The 22,759-nt window shown below is 53.6% G+C and overlaps 1 protein-coding gene across 1 annotated transcript; it reads left to right on the top strand.

Annotated features, from left to right (window-relative positions):
- The first annotated feature begins 31 nt into the window (after positions 1 to 31).
- C13H2orf42 (chromosome 13 C2orf42 homolog) lies at positions 32 to 9,765 on the top strand. The gene is made up of 9 exons (XM_032229524.1): positions 32 to 272; positions 4,256 to 5,090; positions 5,327 to 5,443; positions 5,563 to 5,664; positions 6,227 to 6,331; positions 6,895 to 7,002; positions 8,025 to 8,125; positions 8,423 to 8,585; positions 8,657 to 9,765. The coding sequence occupies exons 2-9, from the start codon at positions 4,268 to 4,270 to the stop codon at positions 8,848 to 8,850; spliced, it is 1,713 nt and encodes a 570-aa protein (XP_032085415.1). The 5' UTR covers positions 32 to 272; positions 4,256 to 4,267; the 3' UTR covers positions 8,851 to 9,765.
- Positions 9,766 to 22,759: the final 12,994 nt, after the last annotated feature.

The raw sequence follows: 22,759 nt of genomic DNA, 5'->3' as shown, positions 1-22,759 counted from the left end.
GGTGGCTGCTCCGAGGCCAGAGCCATGGGGGGGGACACAACGGAGGAGCCCCCGCAGCTCCCGCGGGGCTAGAGGCGGCTGTTGAGTACCACGTGCCTCTTCCGGACCAGCGGGGCCTGGACTCGGTCTCCCGTGGTGCTCCGCGCTGCCCGCCCCGGCCAATGAGAGCCTTCGTTACAGAAGGATTTCGCGAGCCATTTGTAAGAAGCCATCGTGAAGGCCGCTCGCCGCTTTTCCTCACCGGCCGCCGGGCCGGGGAGGGGGACCGCCAGGTAAAGGCGACGCAGAGGGACCCGCGGGGGTGGGGAGCGAGGGCAGGAAATGACGACGCGCGCCCTGCCGGTCCCGGGTTGCCAGGGCGACGGGGAGGGTGAGCGGCGGTAGTGCGTGACGTCAGAGGCGGTCGGAGCAGTTTCCGGGTGTTTGTGGACTCCACCTCCCAGAAACCTCAGCAGGGGCGATGCTGACCAGGGCATTCTGGGAGTTGAAGTCCACCCATTTTATAATAGCCAGTTTGATATCAACCAGGGAGTCGCGGCTCCTGGGAAGCGTTCCGGCTTGGTTGGGCCTTTCTCGCTCAACACGAGGGAGGCCGCTCGGCCGGGAGAGGCTTCCCGGAGGTCTTGGTGTGAGGCGAGGCCGCCTTCCCATTGCCTGGGCCCGAACTTCCCAGGGCGGGAAACTCCACCTCCCAGAATCCTCTCCGGTGGCCGCGCTGGCTGTGGGATTGTGGGAGAGGAAGTCCACCCAGTTGGAGCCGAGGCGAGCTAGCGATCCTCTCCCCCGGGCCCCGTTCAGGCGCAGGGAAGGGATCCTTCCTCCCGAGCAGAATTTCATCGAGCATAAAAATCGTAGGGCCGGCGGGGAGCCCAGAGGTCCTCTAGTCCAACCCTCTGCCCCAGGCAGGAGGCCGCAGGGCGTCGCAGTCGAAGGCCCGGCCGTTCTCCTCTGGGAAGCTCTCGGCCCGGTGGAAATGCTTCCCGTCTGGCGCTGCTGGCTCCGAGGGAGAGAGGGAAGGGGCCGCTGCCGCCTCCCTTCCGCCCCCGAGAGAGACGGGCCTTGTTGCTCCCGGTGGGGCTACCTGGGCCGGGGAAGGGAAGAGGCTGCTTCACCTCCTCCCCCTCAGAAAGAAGTCCATGACGTAGGCCTCTTCTCCTGCTTGAGGAGGGGGCTGGACTAGAGGACCTCCAAGGCCCCTTCCGGCTCCTTCCTTCTGTGTGTTCTAATTGCCTCCCTGCAGAGCCTCTTTGGGGTGGCCAGATTGGAAGCTTTGCGGATCCTTCACTCCTCAGACTTTGGCCCCTTTTCCACCTGGGCCTCCCCTCAGCCAGCCCCTCTGCAGCCCTGGCTCTTGGGAACAGCGGGCGACCCTTCTCCCAATTCTGCCTTTCCTGCATTGGGGACTCGCTGAAGGCAAAGCATGGAGAGCCCAGCGGTTTGTGCCTGTGGGCGGTTCCATAACAAAACCGCGTTCGACTAAACCGCGCTCGACTAAACCGTGTAGCTGACGTCATCAACAGGGCGACAACAGCGCGGGGACAGAAGCACGCTATAAACGCTAAACCTAAAATTAACCCCTAAACCTAACCCCCCTAAACCTAACCCTAAACCTAACCCTTAACCTAACCCTAAATCTAATCCTAACCCTTAACCTAACCCTAAACCTAACCTAACCCTTAACCTAACCCTAAACCTAACCCTAACTCTTAACCTAACCCTAAGCCTAACCCTTACCTTAAGTTGAATCGGCTTGCTTTCAAAGCGCTATTTAAAGCGCCCTTCTTTCTCCGCGCTCGCTGTTGTCGCCCTGTTGACGTCAGCGACGCGGTTTAATCGGGCATGACTTAGTCGAGCGCGGTTTTGTCGTGCCACAGATGGAAACCTCACCCCTATTTTATTTGCCCCTTGCAAATAAATGTTGCATGTACAAAGGATCACACTAACATGGCCTTTATTGTGGCATACAAACACACACACATACACACCACCCTGGATAGCCATAATCTTGCACCAAAACTAGTCTAGATCCTTCCTTGATAAAAGTCTGCTCAGCTTTTGGCCCTGAATCCTCTTAATGCTCTAAAGGAGAGGCGCCTTCCTCCAGGGGCAAGGGGTGGGGGGCATCCTGCTGGTTTGAGAAGCATGGAGAGTGGAGGGAGACCTCCCCACCTGAGGCTTCATTGTGACACCAGCAGAATCCTGAGGGGGATGCCTGGCATTCCGCCCTTTCCCGTCCCCTGCAGGGCTAGGAGTAGCTCGGAGCGGCTGCCCCCAGGCTCTCTGCTCAGGGCTGGACCACTCGGTGAATCCCACCCCATCTCCTGGCAATGGTGGGCCACCAGATGATGGGGAAGGGGGAGGGGTGGGGAGGGGTATGTTTTCAGCTTCTCCCTGTTGCTTTTTAGGTCTTGGGTTTCTTTTCCTGCAGCTTAGGTCAGCTGCGAAGTACTCTCCTCCGTTCCATTTTAGGAGATGGCACACTAAGGAAGTGATTGGATTTGGCCAACCAGGAGCTTTTTTTCCTGACTTCCTGAGTTTTGTTGTTCTTCTGGTGACCAGGTGGATGGAGGCAGGCTGTGCAGAGTCTGCTGGGGCCAGTTTTGTAAACCAGCTAAGCTGGGTAGGGAGCTCTGCTGTTGGGGCCAGAAGGCTCAGTCCTGGCAGCCAAGGGGTGGGGAGTCCAAGGGGTTTCTTTGCATCTTGGAGGCAAACTTTCTGTTCCTCCATTGGAGAGGCCAGATGCCTGCGTAAGGTAGGCCATCTCAGGTGCTGTGTGTGGCAATTACATCTGGCTGATGGCTGATAGATCTCTCTAGGAAATTCTCCTCTGCAAACCATGGTAAATTGAAGTAGTGGAAAAGGTCTTTTAAAATAAGCTCTGTTCTGTCACTATCTTTAGGATAATTCCCCAGTTGGAGGTGCTTTTTTAAAATTGGCTTACAGTCCTCTGAAATATCCCACCTTTGGTACTAGGATTGTTCTCTGCATTCCATAGAATGACAGAAATAATAGAGTTGGGAGGGACCTTGGAGGTCTTCTAGTCCAAGCCCCTGCACAAGCAGGAAACCCTACCGTTCCAGACAAGTGGCTGCCCAGTCTCTCCCTGAAAACCTCCAGTGATGCAACCTCTGGAGGCAAGCTGTTCCACTAATAGTTTTCACCATTAGAGAATTTGTCCTTAGTTCTAGATTGCTTCTCTCCTTGGTTAGTTTCCATCCATTGTTTCTTGTTTTGCCTTCTGGTGCTTTAGAAAATAGTTTGATCTCCACGTCTTTGTAGGAGCCCTCAAATCTTGGAACACTGTTATCATGTCGCCTCTACTACTCCTTTTCACTAGAATAGACCTGCTCAAATCCTGCAATCCTCCTGTGTATGTTTTAGCTCCCCCCCCAACCATTCATGCTACTTTTCTTTGCACTCTTTCCAGAGTCTCAACATCTTTTTTCATTGTGGTGACCAGAACTGGATGCATTACTAAGGCTTTGTAAAGCAGTACTAACATTTTCACATGATCTTGTCCCTGTATTAATGCAGCCTAGGATTGCATCGGCTTTTTGTGCTGCTGCCATAGACTTTTAGCTCATATTTAAGTGACTGTCCATTAGAACGCCAAGATCCCTCTCACAATTACTTGTTTTAAGCCAAGTTTCATCTCGTCTGTACCTATACATTTGGTTTTTCTTACCTAAGCGTAGGTAAGAAAAACCAAATGTATCTATGTTGAATTTCATTTTGTTAAATAAGGCTCAGTGTTCAACTCTGTTAAGATCTTTTTGGATCTTGAACTGGTCTTGTGGACTGTTGGCTATTCCTGCCTGCTTTCATGAGTTGCCCTTCAAGTCCCTAATTTAGATCGTTTATGAAGATAATGGTATTTGGCCTAAAACAGAACCTTGGGGTATGTTTACTTCTCTCCAGGTGGATGGAGTTCCATTAAGGGCTACATGTTGAATACTATTTGTCAACCAGTTACAAACCTGTCCAGTGGTAGTGCTGTTTATCCCACATTTTTTCTAGCTTGCCAAGAAGTAAGTTGTGGTCTACTTTATCCAAATGTTTTGCTGAGAAGTATATTCCGTCCACAGCATTTTGCGGATCCACTAATTTTTCCAGTCCATTTCTGGTGCTTTTCTTAGATGGCAAATGTTCCCGGGAAAACAGTTTAAATCCATCCCAAAAGGGGACACCCCCCCCCCCAAGAACTCAGGCAGGGATTTTCTGCTGATTCCACCTTTCCCACCCCTCCTTGGCCCAGGTTCCCTGAAGGATGGAATCTGGCTCCCTGAGGAGTAAAGTCCCAGCCTTCTTATCCGACCTGGGCAAGGCGACCTTGAGAGGCATCAGGAAATGCCCCCGGTGCGGCACCTACAACGGTACTCGTGGGCTGAGCTGCAAAAACAAGACCTGTGGCACCGTCTTCCGCTATGGCTCCCGGAAGCCGGCAGGCGTTGACGCCGTCAAGATTATCACCGGCTCAGACCTGCAGGTGTACTCGGTGCGGCAGAGGGACAGGGGCCCCGAATACCGGTGCTTCGTGGAGCTGGGCATCTCAGAGACCACCGTCCAGACCGTGGATGGGACCATCCTCACCCAGCTCAGCTCCGGCCGCTGCTACCTCCCGGCGTGTCTGAAGGCAGCCGCCCAAGGGGTGGGGGAGAACCAGTGCCAGCACCTGAAACTGGCCATGGGCTGCCAGGCAGAGGCCACCCCCTTGACCCTGAAAAGCTCCGTCCTGAATGCCATGCAGTCCTCAGCCCAGACCAAGCAGGCCCTCTGGGAGCTGGCCACCCAGCCCACGGGGCCCCTGGTCCAGAGGGTCACCAAGAACGTGCTGGTGGTCAAGGGCAAGGCCGGCCCTAAGCACAGCCTAGGCTACCTCCACATCACCGTTGCTCCCAGGTCTGCCCACACACACCTGGCAGGGCCCCGCTTCTTCTGCCCCTGCCAGTCCTCGAGGGCCAGCAAGGCCTCCCCGCCTGCCCAGGAGGGCAGCCAGAAGTGCCTCCATTTCTTTGCCTGCCTCTGTGCCTTCGCCAGCGACGAGGCTTTGGCCCAGGAGTTTGGGGACTTCCTCAGTGATGAGCCTGATGGTAGGTATTCCGGGGGGCTGGGCGGCCCCTGGGTGGGGAGGGGACACTCTAGCCCCCTTCAGCCTCCTCAGCTCAGCACTGATTAGTGGGCAAGAGAAGAGCCCAGGCAGGCCTGGCTTTTGGGGGACCGCTGGGCCGAAGGTTACTGGCACACAGGGCTGTGGTGCTGCAGCCGCTTGCCAGGTTCTCCCAAGGAATTCCGGGGAGGCTCCTGGGCAGCCCTTGTGCTTTCCCAGCTGCAGGTTTGAAATCCCCGGCAAGAGCTCCGCCTGCTTGCCAGCCAGACTCCCCTTTGCCCTCGGGAGACCCCGCAGCCTCCAAAGCGAAGCGCAAGAAGAAAGACGATGGCCTGGGTGAGGAGGCCCCCCCCCCCGGTTCCCTCGTGCCCTGGGTGGGTCCGGGTTCCACCCTGGGAAAGAGGCCGGGAGAAGCTGGGAGGGATGTCCTGAGGGTTTTCCCTTTGGCCTTTCAGGCTTGCAGGCCAGCAGCCCCCTCTTGTCCCCAGAGGTGGCCAGCAGCTCCTTGCAGAAGAACGGACTGAAGAGGGCGCCTGTCACGTCCCTGAAGAGGCAAAGTGAGTCCATTCGCATCTAGACTGCAAAGGCCCCCCTCCCCCCTGCGCCAGCTCAGGCCAGGCTCTCTGGAAGGCTGTTCAGGGCCTGAGCATGGCTGAGGCAAGGGAGGCTCTCGGCTGGGAAGTGTGAAGGAGCCACAGGCCCATTTCCCTTGAAAGCCTCCCAGGTGGCAAAGAAGAAAAGCCTGAGGGAAACCTCTTTTGAGAGCCTCTCTGCACCAGGTTTTCCCTCAAATAGGCGCCTGCATGTTGAAGGGTGCAAGGGGGTGGGCCTGCCCCGCTCCCTTGGGGGCCCTGCGACAGAGGAGAAGAGCGTCAGGAGCTGGTCGAGGATCCCCCCTTCTTTGGCATGGAGTTTTCGGTTACCTGGCAATGCAGGGGACTGGAGCTTGTGAAGGGACTCTACCTTCGCTTGACCAGAAATAAAGAGCTGGGATAAAAATCTCATCAATCACTGCTTCAAATGCAGCCCTCCCACCAAGAACATGTCAATCTCAGAAAGGAGAGGGTGGGAGGGGGAGCCAGGTGTGCAGCCGTCCATTCTTGCCTCCCTTTCGCTCAGCTGGCATCCAGGGGCTGGAGGAGTCGCAGGTAGCATTGTCCTTCCTGGAGTGGCTGGCCAGCGTCACGGAGAGGCTCCACCAAGCCATGCACTACCAGTTTGACGGTGAGTCCTCCCCCCCCCGGCCCCCAGGAAGGCCCCTCAGCAGAGGGGGAGAGTGGGAGGCAGAGGGAAAGCAGGGCTGGAGGTTAGGGAAGCCCTTTGGACCTTCCAAAAAGTGCTCAGGCCCTGGATCCTCCCCCAGGGGGCCCCAGGGGAAGCTGGAGCTTTGGGCTCTAACCATTGAATGGTTTTGTATGGGAGCGTCTCAGGTTGACTCAAGATGAGAGGCTACAAAAGCATTTTCAACAGGTCAATTCAGTACGTTTCCTGAACTGCCTGTGGGGGAGCCTAGGTGGGAATCTTAAGAAAAGCCCACCACCCAAAGGCAATTTCTGGTGACCAAAGGGAACATTGGGGCCCCCCTGACTCAAGGCACCCTTTGCCTGCTCACTGCCTGCACTCACACCCTGCAGCATAAACCTTCACAGCAAGGTTGGGGGGGGGGGGCGGAATTGCACCGTCCCCTCCAGGGGTTCTGTCTGAATCCTGAGACTTTCCAGCCTTTCCGCATTCTGAGAGGCCCTCAGTCACCCCAGGCTCCTCCTGTCTTTGCGTGTTTCCCCCAGGCAAGCCGGAGCCCCTCGTCTTCCACATCCCGCAGGCCTTCTTCGAGGCTCTCCAGCAGAGGATTGGCCTTGGGAGCGTCAAGATGCGGCTTCCCAATTCAACGACAGGTGCTGGCCTTCAGGGCGTCCCCCCCTCGCTTCCCCTCCTCACACCCCCCCACCCTCTCCTGGGGCTACACACAGGCTCAGCCGGTCAAAGCCCTCTGTGGCCGGTGGCATTTGTGCAGAGGACATGGATCAATTTAGTTGCCTCTGCTTCCTTGCCCCTCCCTGAGTCTGACCACCAAGGCAAGGCTGCGATTGGCTCAGTCCCAGGGTGGGGAGCCACCGTCCTTGCTTGACTGACACAGAGTTGGATGCTGATGTGCACCCTCAATAGGGCTGCCTTTTCTGGGCAGTCCCAACCCCAAGATCTCTGGGGACGCTGTGCCACAGAGGATGGCGCTCGTTTGAACCCGTGTTCCCCAATGGCTGGCTTTAAGACAGGTGCGGTATGTTGGCTGGCCACTATTTGGGGCTGATGGAAGAGGCTGCTTTGGCCTCCTTCTGCAGAGAACAGCGGGCGCTTGGCTGGTGGGAAGAAAGCCCCTGGGGGAAATGGTTGCTGGAAGAGCCCAAGCCTTGGCTGCAGAGGGCAGGGCGTGGGGGCTTCCTTCCTATCCTACAGAGGTACAAGCAGGCCTACTCTCCATTGCTGCTGCTGCTTCTGAGTGGACGTCTCAGCTGCAGGATCTCCCAGGGCCCCTCTCCTTCCCTTCTCAGCATCCTGACTGGTCAACATGAGCCGGAGAAAAAGGGATGCTGGAGCCTCCCCCTCATGCAACGTGTGCAGCCTTTTCCCCAAGAAGGGGGTGGGGAGGCTGCCTATTGCAACTCCTTTCTTCCACCCATACAAGAGGGCTCTCTCTCTCCTCTTTCCTCTTGGCCAAAGGATGCTCCGTTTTGTTTGATGGTCCCGTCTGATTTGGGTGCAACTTTATGATGGCTGGACAGCCGTTTTTATTTGGGTGGTTTCGAACAGCTTTGCCCTGCTTTTATTTAATATGTTACTATATTTTTAATCTTACGAGCACAAAATGCACAGAAACATAGATACAATTATACCTCACCGATCAATTTTTTGTTTCCAGCTTTTGTCCGCAAAGATGCCTTACCACTGGGCACCTTTTCCAAGTATACGTGGCACATCACCAACATCTTGCAGGTCAAGCAGATCTTTGACACCGTTGAGGTGAGGCCCGTCTCCCCTTCCACCTCCCCCCTTGCAAGCTCTGCATCTCCCAGCAGAGAAAGAGGAACCTGGCCTTTTTGTGGAGAGACGAAGAATGGAAGGGAGTCTCTCAGCCACCTCCCGTGGCTTTAGACCAGGAGACGAGAAAAGCCACCTTCTCTCACTTGCTCCAAACTTTCTGGAGTTGCTCTGTTCATGTCCCAGAACCAACGCTTCCTCCCGCCATGAGGTGGGGGGTGGGGCGGGGGTGGGCTTTCGGGGGACCTCCGCTCTTCTGCTCATCTCCTCTCTTTCCAGATGCCTCTAGAAATAACGCGCAGCTTCATCCAGAACCGGGATGGGACCTATGAGCCTTTCAAGTGCCCCAAAGTGGAGGTGGAGAGCATTGCCGAGACCTACGGACGCCTGGAGAAGCAGCCAGTCCTTCGCCCCCTGGAACTGAAAACTTTCTTGAAAGTTGGTAAGTGTGCCCAGAGCTGGCTTCCCCTAGTGTGACCTGGGAAGTGGCTCTTCTCATTTTCTTCCCCTCAGGTAACACTTCCCCGGATCAAAAGGAACCAACGCCTTTCATCATTGAGTGGATCCCAGACATCCTCCCCCAGTCCAAAATTGGCGAACTGAGGATCAAATTTGAGTACGGCCACTACCGGAATGGCCATCCAGCCAACTACCAGGAGCAGCGTCCCTCCCTGGAGCAGGCCCTGGAGATCATCACCTTCCCTTGAGCTCCTCGCCTGCCTCTTTGAATGTGCAGCCGCCCAGGGCCCCTTTCCTAGCCGGCTGCACTTCCCTGCTCCCTACCAGCCACTGACCGGAAGAGCTGCCATTTCGTGTGACTTTGCCACCCACGTTCTGTTGTCAAGGAGCTTCTCGCTCGGGCCTTTCTCGCAAACAAACAGCCACCTTCCAGCCTTGCCAGATAGTGGAATTGGCCCTTCCTGAGTGCCCAGGCTGGCTGCCAGCTCCAACCAACCCAGAGCGCCTCAGCTGTCTTCTGCACTTCCTCCCTCCCTGAGGTGTGGCTGTCATCCCAGTAGCTCAAAGGGCTGGGGGGCCGAATGCTACAATCTGGCATATTTTACAATATATTTTTAAAATAAATTAAATTAAGGCCATGGCAATGTTGTGAGATTAGTCCTGCGTATAAAAGAAAGTGAATCCATTCCCTTGGCAGCTGCTAGAAGTTCAACAGGTGATGCCACGTGTATGTTTACCTTCTCCAACGACTGGTAAGGCTCCTCCCCCGAAGGAAGCCACCTTCAGTCCCTCAAACAACAGGGCCTACATGACAGAGCACGTCCGCTGGGTAGGAGCATGTTCCCAGAGCAAGGTCCAGGGTCTCAAGTCCAGTCCACTTGGCTAAGCCACTCCACCAGGCAAACTAGCCAACAAGACCCAGGCAAGGCAGAAGGCAGGAGTCAAAGCCGGCTGAGCATAAGCCAAAACAAATCATTGTTCCTGACAAAGACTAACACCCCACGGCTTCTCCTGAAGTCAGCCCACTCCTGGTGGTCCTGATGAGCAGGAGGGGGCGGCCTCCTCCCCAGTCACCTTGCCTGCCTTGGATGGACTAGGGGAGGCAGCTGTTCCTGCTCAGAAGGGATTCACTGCCTATCAGCAGCCGATTCTCTCCAGCAGACTGGCTGCTCCAACCGACTCAGAGCTCTTCAGCTGTCTTCTGTCCCCTGTGAGGGGATTCTCTCCCCTCACAGACCAAGAATCAGCAGACGATTCTGGGTCTGTGAGGGCAGACAGGTTGACCCCCTCCCCCAATGCCTGAGGGTCCTGGGACAGCATTGTGCTCAGCCCCTGGCCCCTCCAGACACGCCAAGGGAGACGTGTCACGCCTCCCCCCCCCTCCTCCTCTGAAGTGGGCTCCAACAGGGCCATGACAGGTAAGAAGGGCTTCAGGAGGCCGGAGATGCCCAGAGCTCAAGACAAGGAGCCTCAGTTGGCGGGAACCTTCCTGGCGCCTGTCTGGAGAGGCTGTGGTGAGAAGCGTCTAGCCAGGGTAGACTGCTCCATCACATGGATGAGCAGCGTCTGACTTTCAGCCAACTTTGCTGCAGTCCAGATGTTTCATTGGGGGGTCCCTGCAGCTGCTTCCACTAACCTAACTTGCTGGGGGAAGGCCCATTTGCTCTAAGGGAGTGAAATGTCTTCGGGTTACCTGGAACAAACGGGGAAGGCTGCTTCTGCCTTTCATCGCTCCCCAACTGAGAGAGTGAAGCCCACTTCCTTACAGTCACTGGTCTCTACAGGGAGGACGGCGGGAGGATCCAAAGCCACATGCGGCTTCCAGGATCTTCTCATCAAGATCCACAGGTGCCTTTTTTGCTGCTTATGCTAACAAAGAGGAGGGAAATAATTACGTGCAAGTATATTCGTGCACATCCAGGATGGGACAAAGAAGAAATTGAAATAAATATAAGCTAAGATGAAGAGGTGGTTCATTGGTGAGCAAATGTTTTGAAATGTCTTCATGGAATGTTTTCAATCTAAGGCACAAAGAGACAAAAGAATCTCGTTCCCCTGAAACTGGAGCTCTGCTTGCTGGAGCTCTCTGTTCGGCAGCCGGCAGCAGCCTCCCATTTTCCCTGCTCTGCTCAACTGCCCAGTAGGGGGCGCTCTAAGCCACTTTTTCAAGCTGAGTGGCAGCGGTGGGTGGTGGTGGCTCTTCCTTCCGACCAAGAGACCAGGGTAGAGTTGATTTCCAAAAGAAAATAGCAGCTCTTCCTAAGAGGCAGGAAGTCATCTTGACGGAAGATTTTATTCACGGCCAAGAAAACCTTTGCGCAACTTCAGGTTGTGCGCCAGTTGTGGCCTTTCTTCAGTCAACAGCCCTGGTCATCTCAGGGCTGGACTGGTGCTCTACATGGGGCTACCTTTGAAGGCCCTTGGAGCTGCAGCTGGTGCAGAGCGGCAGGGCAGGCGGTTCTCAGGGTCCCAAGGTGGCCCCTGTAACACTGCTGCTCCACCAGCTGACCCTCTCACCCTAGTGGGACTGTCCCCCCACACGTGCCAGCAATGTGAGCCCCCTTGGCCAGGGGGTTCCTCTGCCCTTCTTTGCCCCCCCAGAGTGAGGTTGGCTCCAGACCTCCAGAGCTTCTGCATGAGCTGAAAGAGCTGGCTCTGGTGGTTGGCCTGGGGCTTCAATGGGGGGCATCCCCTCCCCTCATCTTTTTAGCTTGGTTGATTTTTATAGTATTGGTATTTATATTATTATGGGGCACGGTGGCTCAGTGGTTAAAGACACAGAGATTGCCAGCTGGAGTTCAAGTCATGAGCTCTGCACAATGGGGTGAGCACCCTTACTAGCCCAGCTGCTGCCTACCTAGTAGTTCAAAAGCCTACAAATGCAAGTAGATTAACAGATATCATTTCAGTGGGCAGGTATGGCATGCTGGCCACGTGGCTACGGAAATTGTCTTCAAACCACCTGGTTTCCTCGGCCAAGAAACACAGATGAGTCCCATGCCCTGGATGACTGACAGGGACCCTTTATTAAGCTTTATATAGTTTTATGCTTTTATATTGTAAGCCTCCCAGAGTTGCCCTGTGGTAAATATAATAAATAAATCAATTTAATGAATAATAAATAAATAACTGCCCCAACATCTGTTGAGAGAGACGCTCTGCCTGGGATGCCCTTCCTAGAAATGATTGACTTGCTCTGCCAACCATCCCGTCAAGCCCAAAGAAAGTCCAAAATGGCATAGGATCTCCTGCTAGGGCAGAGGGGGTTGGACTAGAAGGCCTCCAAGATCCCTTCCAACCCGATTATTCTAACTGTCCCCTTCCAAGGGTGGAGACATGAGGGGATCTGCTTGCTCAGGTCGATCCCACAACTGGATTGAGGAAAGACAAGAGGAGGGGAAAGGAAACTGCCAACGGGATAGGAGCAACAGAAAAGAGTGTTCTCCTGTGTGCTGCTTGGGGAATCCAAGCATGGGTTAACTTTGTCCATTAGCCTAGAGACTGAGTTATGCAAATTGGTGACCACGCCTCCTCTGACTGGATGGGTCAGTTTTTTAACTCAGTCCAGCCAGACGAGACGTATACCAATTTTCTCCAGACTAATGAGACAAATTTAGGCTTCTGATTGGATTCTACAAGTGGATGATCGTGATTGTGTTTGATTCGTTATGGAAAGATAAAGGAGAGGCGGCAGTTCGCTGCCTGCCCAGTCTTCCCATCCCTTATTTCTTGGTGGCAGGTAAATTACTGGCTTTTACAGCTGCTGCGTTTGGGCTTGGAGGCAGGCTCTTGGAGCTGTTGGATTTGGGCTTGGCGCCAGGCTCTCGAGACCATTGTTTGGGGCTTGATGAGTGGAACTTCTGCAACAAGGTTTTTTTGCCGCTAGCTCCGCTGCTGCACCTAAAGCCTTCCAGCCGCATCGGATGCTCGGGAGACACCTGCCGTTTGCGGCGCGTTTATCCGGAAACAGCTGCGTACCACCCGTCGTTCGCGGCACAGTTTATCCAGCTCCTTGGTCACTGAGCGCGAGGGAGTGCGCCGCCAGCGCCGCCGAATCGCTCCACGTTGTGGAGTCTCAGGGCGGTTTGCTAGCTGAAGGGCAAGTTTGAATTTGGTGCCCGAGTTGCGGTCGCCATTTTGGGGGCCGTTTTTAGCACATGCGCCCTAGGCAGCTAAGATCGAGGCGTTGTATTTCTTCACGCCCGAAAGGCTGCTGAGTCATCGCCCCTCCCACTTCCCTCACTTCGGTCCTGGTCGCCCTGGTGAGAGGATCGTGCTACCGCTGCCTTTGCTGACCACGCGGCCCGCCATTCTTGCATAGTAAAACCTGTGCTTTTTGTGCTCTTTGAGTCTTTTCACTTCTAAAGTTACAATGGCTGACCAATCCACCTCAGGAGGTATTGTAGAGCCCTCTACCAATGATGCCCAGCATTCTGCCCAAGCGGGGGTTAGCTCGAGGCCTGGCAGAGCCGCCTCTACAGCCACTAGTCAGAGGCCCAGGGAGGCCTCCGGGGCTCCGGATAAGGCCCATAAGAAAAAGGATAAATCCAAGACGGCATCTAAGGCTTCTGGGGAGGGTAGGAATTCTCCTCCCACGCTATTTCCTCAGCATGTTTCACCAGCTCCTATTCCGCAGCCAGCAGGACACCAGGCCTGATCTCCTGATCGCCCCTTGCCTGTTATTTCTGAGGCTGGGGTGGGGGGGTTGGGGATCCAACTACCCCCCAGTCATTACTGAGGTCCATGCGGTCCCGGCCTACTCGCTGCCACGTGCTGGGCCTTCTGCCACCTTTACTCCTACTGCTGCAGGCCTGAGGAAGGCCATGATCAGGGACTTTCTCCAGACCTTTACCAGATGATCTCTGCAGCTATTTCCAGGGGGGTGGATGCTGAATTGCTCCGTAGAAATCAGGGCCCTGTGGTTGCCAGCGCCCAAGGGGGACCTACTCTCCAGGCTCCACAAATAGATCTCCCCGATCTTCCAGCTGGGCCTTCTTCGCCTCTTCCTTCTACTTACAGCGAGGATTCAGCTTTGGTGGAGGAAGGGGAAGTGATAGATAGAGATTTCTCTGATGATGAGGGCTTGATATTTGATCAGCCTAATTCTTCTGGCTTGTTTCGCCCCATGCTATTCAAGTCCCTATTATATAAAGCTAAGGCCACTACCCATATGGGGGAGATGGCCCCCAAGGACAGTTCTGCTGTAGGCCTTGATATTACTGAGCGCCTTTTTGCTGAACCAGTCTCACTGCAGGAGGTTATTCCTTCTCCAAAGCTATTTATGGATCTAATCCAAAAACAATGGGACCAACCGACTGCGGTTGCCCCACCCAGCAATGGGGACAGGAAATTATACACTTCCACTCCTGACTTGGAAGGTATTTTGCAATTCCCAACTGTGGATCAGCCAGTAGCTGCCCTGGTCTCCCAGGCTCTAATTCCATCAGAAATTTCCGAAGGCCTGAAGGCAGAGGATCGCAAGGCTGAGACGGTCATTCGTAAGACCCACCAGGCTGCAGCCTGGGCCTTGCGCGCTGCTACTGCGGCATCGTTCTTTAATAGAACTTCCGTACTTTGGCTCAAACAGTTGCAGGAGAGACTAGCCCCTGATGAGGTGCGTCTTCACCAAGACGTCACCAAGATTATGGCTGCCCTGGAATTCTTGGCGGATGCCACTCTTAATGCGGCCAAGTTTGCTTCCCGAGCTGTGGTGTCCAATGTGGCGTCTAGACATCTGTTGTGGCTCCGCCATTGGCAGGCGATATTAAGTCTAAATGGCGCCTGGCGTCCACACCCTTCAAGGGCGGGGCATTATTTGGATCTGTGCTTGATCCCATACTCATAGAGACTAGGGACAAATGCAAGATTCTTCCCTCCACTGGGGGGCGCAATAACAGGAGGCAGCAGCCATATAACAGGTGACAGTCCTTTCAGGGCGGTTACTCTGGATACACAGCAGCTCCCTTTGTTCCCCATTACAACAGGGCTTTCCACCAGCCACAGGACCACGGCCAGGACCATGCGGGGGCCAGGGATAGGGGGCGCCAGCAACATCAGGCGCAATCCCACAATAGGAGGTCCTTTCGTGGATCTGGGAACCGATCCTTTCGGAGGTACCGGTGACTCCCACAGGGAGGAGCCGGTGGGCGGGTGTCTCCTGGTCTTCGCTCATAAGTGGGCGGAGACCACGTCTGATGCCTGGGCCCTTCAGGTGGTGAGGCTGGGCCTCACCCTAGAGTTTCTCTCCATCCCCCCGAGACGGTTCATCAGGTGCCCCGTCCCCAGATGCTCAGTGAAGCGGCGTCTCATGGAGGCCGAAATACATCATCTCATCTCCATCAACGCCATAGAACAGGTTCCCAGAGGGCAGGAAGGCCTAGGATTTTATTCAATCTTATTCCTGGTACCCAAGAACTCAGGGAGATGGCGGGCCATTCTAGATCTGAAAAGACTCAATTGGTACATCAAGTATCAGAAGTTCAAGATGCAGTCCTTAAAGAGCATCTTGGCATCCATCCGCCAGGGCAACATTATGACATCAGTCGACATCAAGGAGGCATATCTCCATGTGCCCATCCATCCGGCACATTGGAGGTTTCTTCGCTTCCATTTTGTGGGCCATCATTTCCAATACCGGGCCTTGCCTTTTGGACTTTTATCAGCCCCCCGCACCTTTACCAAGCTCCTAGCGGTGGTGGCGGCCTCGCTTCGCTCAGTCCCGGTGGGAGTGAATTGTTACCTAGACGACATCTTGGTCCTGTCGCCGTCTTGGGAACCGGCCCTATGGGATCTGCAAGTAACGATGGCCTCCCTGCGGAGGCACGGCTTCGTACTGAACCTTCCCAAGGGCCATCTGCAGCCAACTACATCGCTGCTTCACTTAGGGACCATCATCAACTCCGCCACATGCGAGGTCTTCCTGTCCCTGGAAAGGCGACAGAGCATCCAACGATTGGCAACCCAGGTGTCAACTCTGCGACTTGTGCCCTTGGCCCTACTCTCTCTCAGCTGTTAGGGAAGATGATTTCTTGTATCAACATCGTTCCCTGGGCCAGATTTCATGCACGTCCACTGCAATGGTTCCTGCTCCCCTATCAGAGGTCCCACACCAGCCATTCACAACTCAAGGTTCGACTTCTGCCCAAGCCTCTCAGATCCCTTCGGTGGTGGGCATCCTCCAAGCTCCTCAAAGGGTGCCCATTCAAGGAGCCGGACCGCATCCAAGTTATGATGGATGCCAGCCTCTTCGGATGGGGCGGCCATGCCCTGAATCGGGTGGCACAGGGTCGTTGGTTGCATCAGGAGCTGACCAACAGCATCAATTGGCTAGAGCTCCGGGCCATCCGACTGGCCTTACGAGAATTCCGGGACATTGTGATTCACAACCACGTACTGATCCTAATCGACAATGTGGCCTCCAAGGCACATGTCAATCGCCAAGGGGGCATGCACTCCAGGGCCCTCATGTTGGAGGCGGAGAAGTTGCATTATTGGGTGGAGTCCAGACTCCTTCGGGCGGAATACATATCGGGCGACTCCAACGTCCAGGCAGATTGACTGAGCAGAGCCACGGTGGATCATGCAGAGTGGCAACTCCACCCCAACCTCTTCCAACAACACTCTCGCTGGTTCGGCCGTCCGGAAGTGGACTTGCTCGCGCAGCCCCACAATGCGCAACTGCCCTGTTTTTACTCCAGGTACGAGACTCCCGGGGCGGAGAGAGTGGATGCCTTGCGCAGCCCGTGGCCGGCCGGCCTTCTTTATGCCTTCCCGCCACTACCGATTCTTCCGGCGGTCATCCAGAAAATACTGACGGAGCAAGCGGAGATCCTCTTAGTGGCCCCAATGTGGTCCCGGCGCCCCTGGTACGCCGACCTTGTGCATCTGTCGATCTCGCGCCTGTGGAGGATTCCAGACGACCAGATCCAGCTGAACCAGGGGGCCCTCATACATCTTAACCACCAGTTGCTGCAGTTAGCCGTGTAGCACGTGAGCGGGCTATTTTGACCGCCCTCCACTATTCCAGCGAGGTCATTGACACAGTCCAAGCGGCCCATCGTCCCTCCACCACTCGAATTTACGAGGCCACCTGGCAGGCCTTCTGCAGGTGGCGCCGCCGTGCCGGGGCAGACCCCATCCAGGATTCAGTGCCCCGAGTCTTAGACTTTCTGCAATCTGGACTTAACAAGGGCTTGGCGCCCAACACACTTCGCAGGCAGGTCACGGCCCTCGCCACGGTAATTGGGGGTGGTCAGGGACGTTTCTTGTCTCAACATTCACAGGTCAAAGCCTTCCTGAAGGGGACGGCCAACATCCGGCCTCAGACCGTGCACCGTTACCCTACGTGGGACTTGACATTGGTACTCAGAACGCTTATGACCTCTCTATTCGAACCTATTAATCCATCAGTCTTCGACTACTGACCCTTAAGACCGTGTTTTTGGTGGCTATTACATCAGCCAGGCGGGTCTCCGAATTGGCAGTGCTGTCAGTTCGGGCGGATCTCTGCATATTCCATCCCAACAGAGTTGTCCTCCGTTTGGACCCGGCCTTTCTACCAAAAGTCAACACGTTATTCCACAGGGCTCAGGAGCTCATCCTTCCGGGCTTTTGCCCCAACCCTTCTCACCCGCAGGAACGCCAGTGGCATCATCTGGATGTGCGCAGGATTCTTCATCGCTATGTGAAATGCACAGCATCCTTCAGGCGATCGGAAGCACTTTTTGTGTCCTTTCAGCCATCATCCATGGGACAGAAGGTGTCTTCCCATACCATAGGCCGATGGTTGAAGGCGTGCATCGCTCTTGCTTATGACAGCCAATCTCGATCGGTTCCCAGGCGCATCACTCCTCACTCTACCAGAAGTGCGACCACCACGGCGGCCTGGGCCACGCAAGCCTCGGTGGAGGAAATCTGTAGAGCGGCTACCTGGTCTATGCCATCGCCGTTCATCCGGCACTACAAGGTTGACATGTATGCCTCGGCTGAGGCTTCCTTTGGGCGGCGAGTTTAGCAACGGGTGCTTCCCTCCACGGGGGACCCTGACCAGCCTGGCTCCCGCTCTGAATCTTAATTGCTTTGGCATGTTCCATGCTTGGATTCCCCAAGCAACACAGAGGAGAACGACTGTTGACTTACCTGAATGTTCCTTCTATGTGTGCTGCGAGGGGAATCCAAATCCGCCTGCAGCGCCGGCTGGCCAGGGCTGTCATGACATTAACTATGGCGGATTCCTATCTGACTACTGACATTGACTATGTCTGACTCTTACCTGACTTATGACTTGTATTATTCTGATGTGACTTTTCAACTATTGGGCTATGGCCATCATTGACATTGTTATACATCATTAACCGGCTGACTTCGTACAAAACTGACACATCCAGTCAGAGGAGGCGTGGTCACCAATTTGCATAACTCAGTCTCTAGGCTAATGGGCAAAGTTAACCCATGCTTGGATTCCCCTCGCAGCACACATAGAAGGACCGTTCAGGTAAGTCAATGGTCGATTTCCAAATCATGGGAAATAATACTTCTGTTCTGTTCTGTCCAGGTGAGATCCACCTCAGCTATCCGGTCACCAGGGCAGGTGACCGGGGGGCTCTAGAACAACAGCAGAAAAGGGGAAACCGAGGCCCCATCTGGCCTCGGAGAAAGGCAACCTCAGGCAGAACCTGAGTAGATTCCAACCACCTGAATGGAATAATGCCTTTAATGACAGGGAGGCAGGTTCCAGGGAAAGGCTAAGGGAAGACGTGGCCAGGACGAATGAGGGCGGGTCTGAGGCCAAGCTACTGCCTCCTAAGGGCGCTTTAAGGGGGGTTGCAGTCTGCACAGGTAATGGCCACGGATGGCCCAGAAGGGGCCCGCTCTGGGACTCTCTGACTCAAGGAGGCCTCTGCGCCTTGAGGAACAAAGCGAGGTTACACTTGCTTCACTCTGACACGGAAGTAGAAGAGGGGTCCTATTAGGACAGTCGTGGCCCTCCAGAGGTGGCAAATGCTGAGGGAGCTACTTTCTGCCACGGCTGGTGGTAGGGGCCACCCACGTGCTCCTTTGGGTGAGGCCACCTTAAAAGCTGTGGAAGTTTCAGCATAAAGCCGAAAGGGGTGTTTTAATCATTGGTTGCAAGCTCCAAGTGGATAAGCCGGTTGTGCTGCCTACCCCCAAATAACTACATGGTTCAATCTGACAGGGCAGACCTTAAAGATTGTCGGTCATCCAATTAAACCCAGAGATAAAAAGATAATGCACTCTGCAATTGTGTAGGTGTACTGCCTTTCTGCTCAGGTAATTGAGTTTGTTTAGACCCAGAATTATATATAAAAAATGTATGCAGAAGTGGAGGCTGTAGGTTGATTAACTATTCCACAATGGTAAATATATGTCCCAGTAGGTTTCTAAAATCCTCCACCAAGGCTTGGTTGCTGAATTCCTTGGGAAAGTTTTGCATCGGTTAAAAATATTACTCAGTTTTTCCTTGCACAGAGTATGATGCAACACCCTTTATGGTCAAAAGGAAGGAAATGAGTTAAACAAAAGCAAAACATTTTTTGCAATGGCTATGATGTCACAAGACGGCCCCAGGAGAACTTCCTCTGTCCTTTACCATTTTGATATCTGGAATCTGCTTTCCTGTAACTGCAATCTGTTTGAAGGATCTTCTTTGGGCCTTGCTGGTTTCAATTGTGCAAAAGAAATTAATGCAATTTATGCCATTTGTTAATCCATCACAGGAAAAAGTATATACATGCATGGAGAAAGACAGGCGCAGCCTGAAGCGGGAGGAGAAAATTAATTGAAACAATGCATTAAGTAATTGGGACGTTCCTTCAAGGGCATTTCACAGGTAAACCTGCCTTAATCTCTTTGGATTGGACCACAGGGAGCGATTTCATCCTTTGTTTACAGATATTCCTTTAACTTGTGCAAAACAGGTAAGATCAGCAAGAAGGATTAAAACCAGTCTAATTGCAACCTGGAGGAGTTCTGGTCATGTTCTAGTCAGCCCACCAGTTCTAGACTGCACTTTTTCAACCTTAGCAACTACAAGATCCTGGCTGAGGAATTCTGGGATTAAAAATTCACACATCTTAAATCATACTGGCAGGGGCGGGATTCTAACATTGCCAAGACTGAGAAACGCTGCTTGCTCTAAGCCAACATCCACCCCCCCCTTCTTCTTTCTCCCCTTCCCCAATAGGAAGTCAACATTCTACAGCTAGGGGAGGGGCAGGGAAGGGGAAAGTGATGTCATTTGTGCAGTGATGTCACAATGCAGGTAACAGCACTCTGTGTTTATTAAAGATCCCACAATTCTTCCTTTCCCCCAGCTCTTCCCCTCTGCTTCTCCTTTCTTGTGTGATGGGGGGCTCAGGTGGTGCCCCGAGTGTCATTCTCCAGTGTGCAATTAACTTTTTGGAGAGCTCCAGTGTAACCTACTACTAATTTACAAACAACTAACTAACAAACAAACAAATAAAGTAACCTGCCATAAATCACCCCCAGCAAATGGGGCTGCAGCTCACTCAGCAGGAGGTGAAGAATCCCCCTTTGCAATGTGCATCATCCGAAGACCCTCAGCTTCTATCCCTCCAATGCAAAGGTGGCCTCTTTGCTCTCTCGCCTGTCCCCAGCATCCTCTCAAACATGCCAATAATACTAAAGGAACCCTGATGAAAAAAGTCCTGATACTGAAGCTGCTAACTGCCCGGTCTTCATGGGGGTTTCTCCCCCTGCCCCAGTTCATCTTCTACTGCCTCAGCTGCTGGCCTTGCCTCTTCACTCCTCCTGGAAATTTATAAAACACATCCTGGTTGAATCAGAGCAGCAGACAAGGGTCTCAAGCACTCCCAGCACCTTGGGCAGGACAGATGGTTGGGGGTGAAAGGAGCATTTCCTTCTGGGGAAAAGGGTTTGGTTGGTTCAGTAGCCCTTTGAGTTGCAGGAGGGCAAAAGGCTCTCTCTGAAACCAGAGAATCCCCAGATCTTCATGTTGGCAAAGCCCAACTCTTTCCAAGAGGGAAGTGAACTGGCTTCAACAGGCAACAGAACAACAGAAGAGCCCAAATAGTGTTTTTACAGCTTTGCTTTCCAAGATCCAAACTGCTCAGTTTTTCAGCCTTCCAGTTCCAGGGCCCCCTTTGCAGACTGGCCAGGGAAGAGAAGTCCAAAAGGGCATAACTTCACTTAAGCAAATTAGACTACTAGATGTTGTTGTTCCTCCCTTGTAAATTTGCAGAGAAGACTTCTTTTTAAGTATCTGTTTGATACACAAATTCTGCATATTGGAAACTTTGCCCAAGGAGGTAAAATGGAAGCTGTTAGATATTCCCCCCCCCCACTGATAGAACAGAGGTCGAATTCCATTGGTCAAGAGGTCTGACAGATCCCTTTAAAAGGGGATGCTGTCCGACCCGTCTCCAGCCGGATGTTTACTCGACTTGCAATAAAGAGCTGTTGTTACTGGAGCCTTTGTGTGCCTTCCTTTACCCGATCTAACAATGGCCATGAGGATGGAATCGGAAGGCAACTAGGCGAACAAAAAGAGCAACCAGAATCTTGCAAGTACATCCAGCCCAGAGTATCCTGTGTGGCATTGAGCAAAACACCTTTGAAGACGAAATTAAATCAGGATGGCTATACACGCCCCATCAACTCCATATGATCCAGCCACCAAGCACTGGGAATCGTACGTTACGATTCAAGTGTTTCCTCGAAGCGAACGATCTCACAGGCATTCCAGAAGCCCATAAGAAGAACATGTTTTTGGGTTACTGTCGCCGGGAAGTGTTCGAAATGGCGAAAAACCTCTCGGAACCAACTCCGCTCCAAACAGTGTCCTGGTCTGCACTGCAACAAATGCTGAAGACTCACTAAGCACCCAAGCCGTCCAAATAGATTCACCGGCACGAATTTAACATCCGGAACCAGATGGAGGGCGAATCTAACAATGAGTATGTAGCAGCACTCTGAAAAGCCGCAGCCTACTATGAGTTCCGAGACCTGGATGGGCTGATTCTGGACCACATAATTTGCACTGTGTGAGACATTACTCTGCAGAGGAGGCTACTCACTAAGTCTAACCTCTCTCTGCAGATCGCACTAGATGAGGCTAGGGCATCCGAATCAGCTGCCAAATTGACAGAAACCCTACAGTGCCAAGAGCGTACCTCAAGACGCGCGGAGAGTATCCACATACATCGCAAGACTACTGAATCTGAGAGTTCCGAAAGTGGGGTGGGACGACAGCTATCGCATGCACAGTAGCCCCACCAAGCCAGCATGAAAATTCAACTCGCAAGCTCCATCCTGTGCCAGCTGTGGAGGAGACCATGCCCAAGCATCCTGCCATTTTCGTGAAGCAACTTCCCAGCGATGCAAGCAGAAGGGGCACATCACCAAGGTGTGCTGCAGCAACTTCCCTACTGCCACTAGACAGCCCAAGGGTTCACAAAGCCACCAACAGCAGTCCAAACCAGGGGCTTGGCAGAAGTACCCACGACAGTCAGATCTCCAACCACATGTCTGTCACACAAATCCGCTCCGGGTGCCTAAGAAAGCTGAATATCACTGTGCCAGTTAGACAAATCCGCACCAGGCGCCCCAAAGAGCTGAAAGTCACTGTCCTCATCGAGGACTCTCCATGCGAAATGGAGATCGACACTGGATTGTCACTGACCATAATTCCATGGTCAGTCCTCAAGCAAGCGATCCCAAAGCTACAGAAGCGTCACCTCCAAAATCCCGACGTCCACCTGCGTGACCTACCAGGGGAACCAGGTCCCCATCATGGGTCAAGGCACCTTCCGCATGAACTACAAACGATTCAGCAGTAATCTCCCCATGACAGTGGTCAGCGGAAATCTTCAAAGCCTCCTGGGGCTTAATTGGTTCCAAGCTTTGGGGATGGAAGTGACTGGAATCAACTCGGTGAGGGACAAAGGTGCTGAAGCCATCTTTAAAGAGTTCGAGGACGTTTTCAGCACTGGCACTGAACCTATATTTAAGGAGTTCAAGGATGTTTTCGGCACCGGTCTGGGTAAGTACAAAGAAACCCTAATTTCCTTTAGCTTGGATCCCACAATAGCCCCAATTAGGCTAAAACCCAGGAGAGTACCTTTCGCTCTCCATCCTAAAATAGACAAAGAAATTGAC

Source organism: Thamnophis elegans, chromosome 13 (genome assembly GCF_009769535.1).
Source record: "Thamnophis elegans isolate rThaEle1 chromosome 13, rThaEle1.pri, whole genome shotgun sequence".
In the NCBI taxonomy this organism is placed as follows: Eukaryota; Metazoa; Chordata; class Lepidosauria; order Squamata; family Colubridae; genus Thamnophis; species Thamnophis elegans.
Note: the sequence above shows the minus strand (reverse complement) of the source record. Positions and strands in the feature narration are given on the sequence as shown.

Coding starts and splice junctions, on each gene's coding strand:
- C13H2orf42 (XM_032229524.1), top strand. CDS start 4,268: ATGGAATCTGGCTCCCTGAGGAGTAAAGTCCCAGCCTTCTTATCCGAC. Junction 6,332..6,894: donor CATGCACTACCAGTTTGACG/GTGAGTCCTCCC, acceptor TGTTTCCCCCAG/GCAAGCCGGAGCCCCTCGTC. Junction 8,586..8,656: donor GAAAACTTTCTTGAAAGTTG/GTAAGTGTGCCC, acceptor TCTTCCCCTCAG/GTAACACTTCCCCGGATCAA.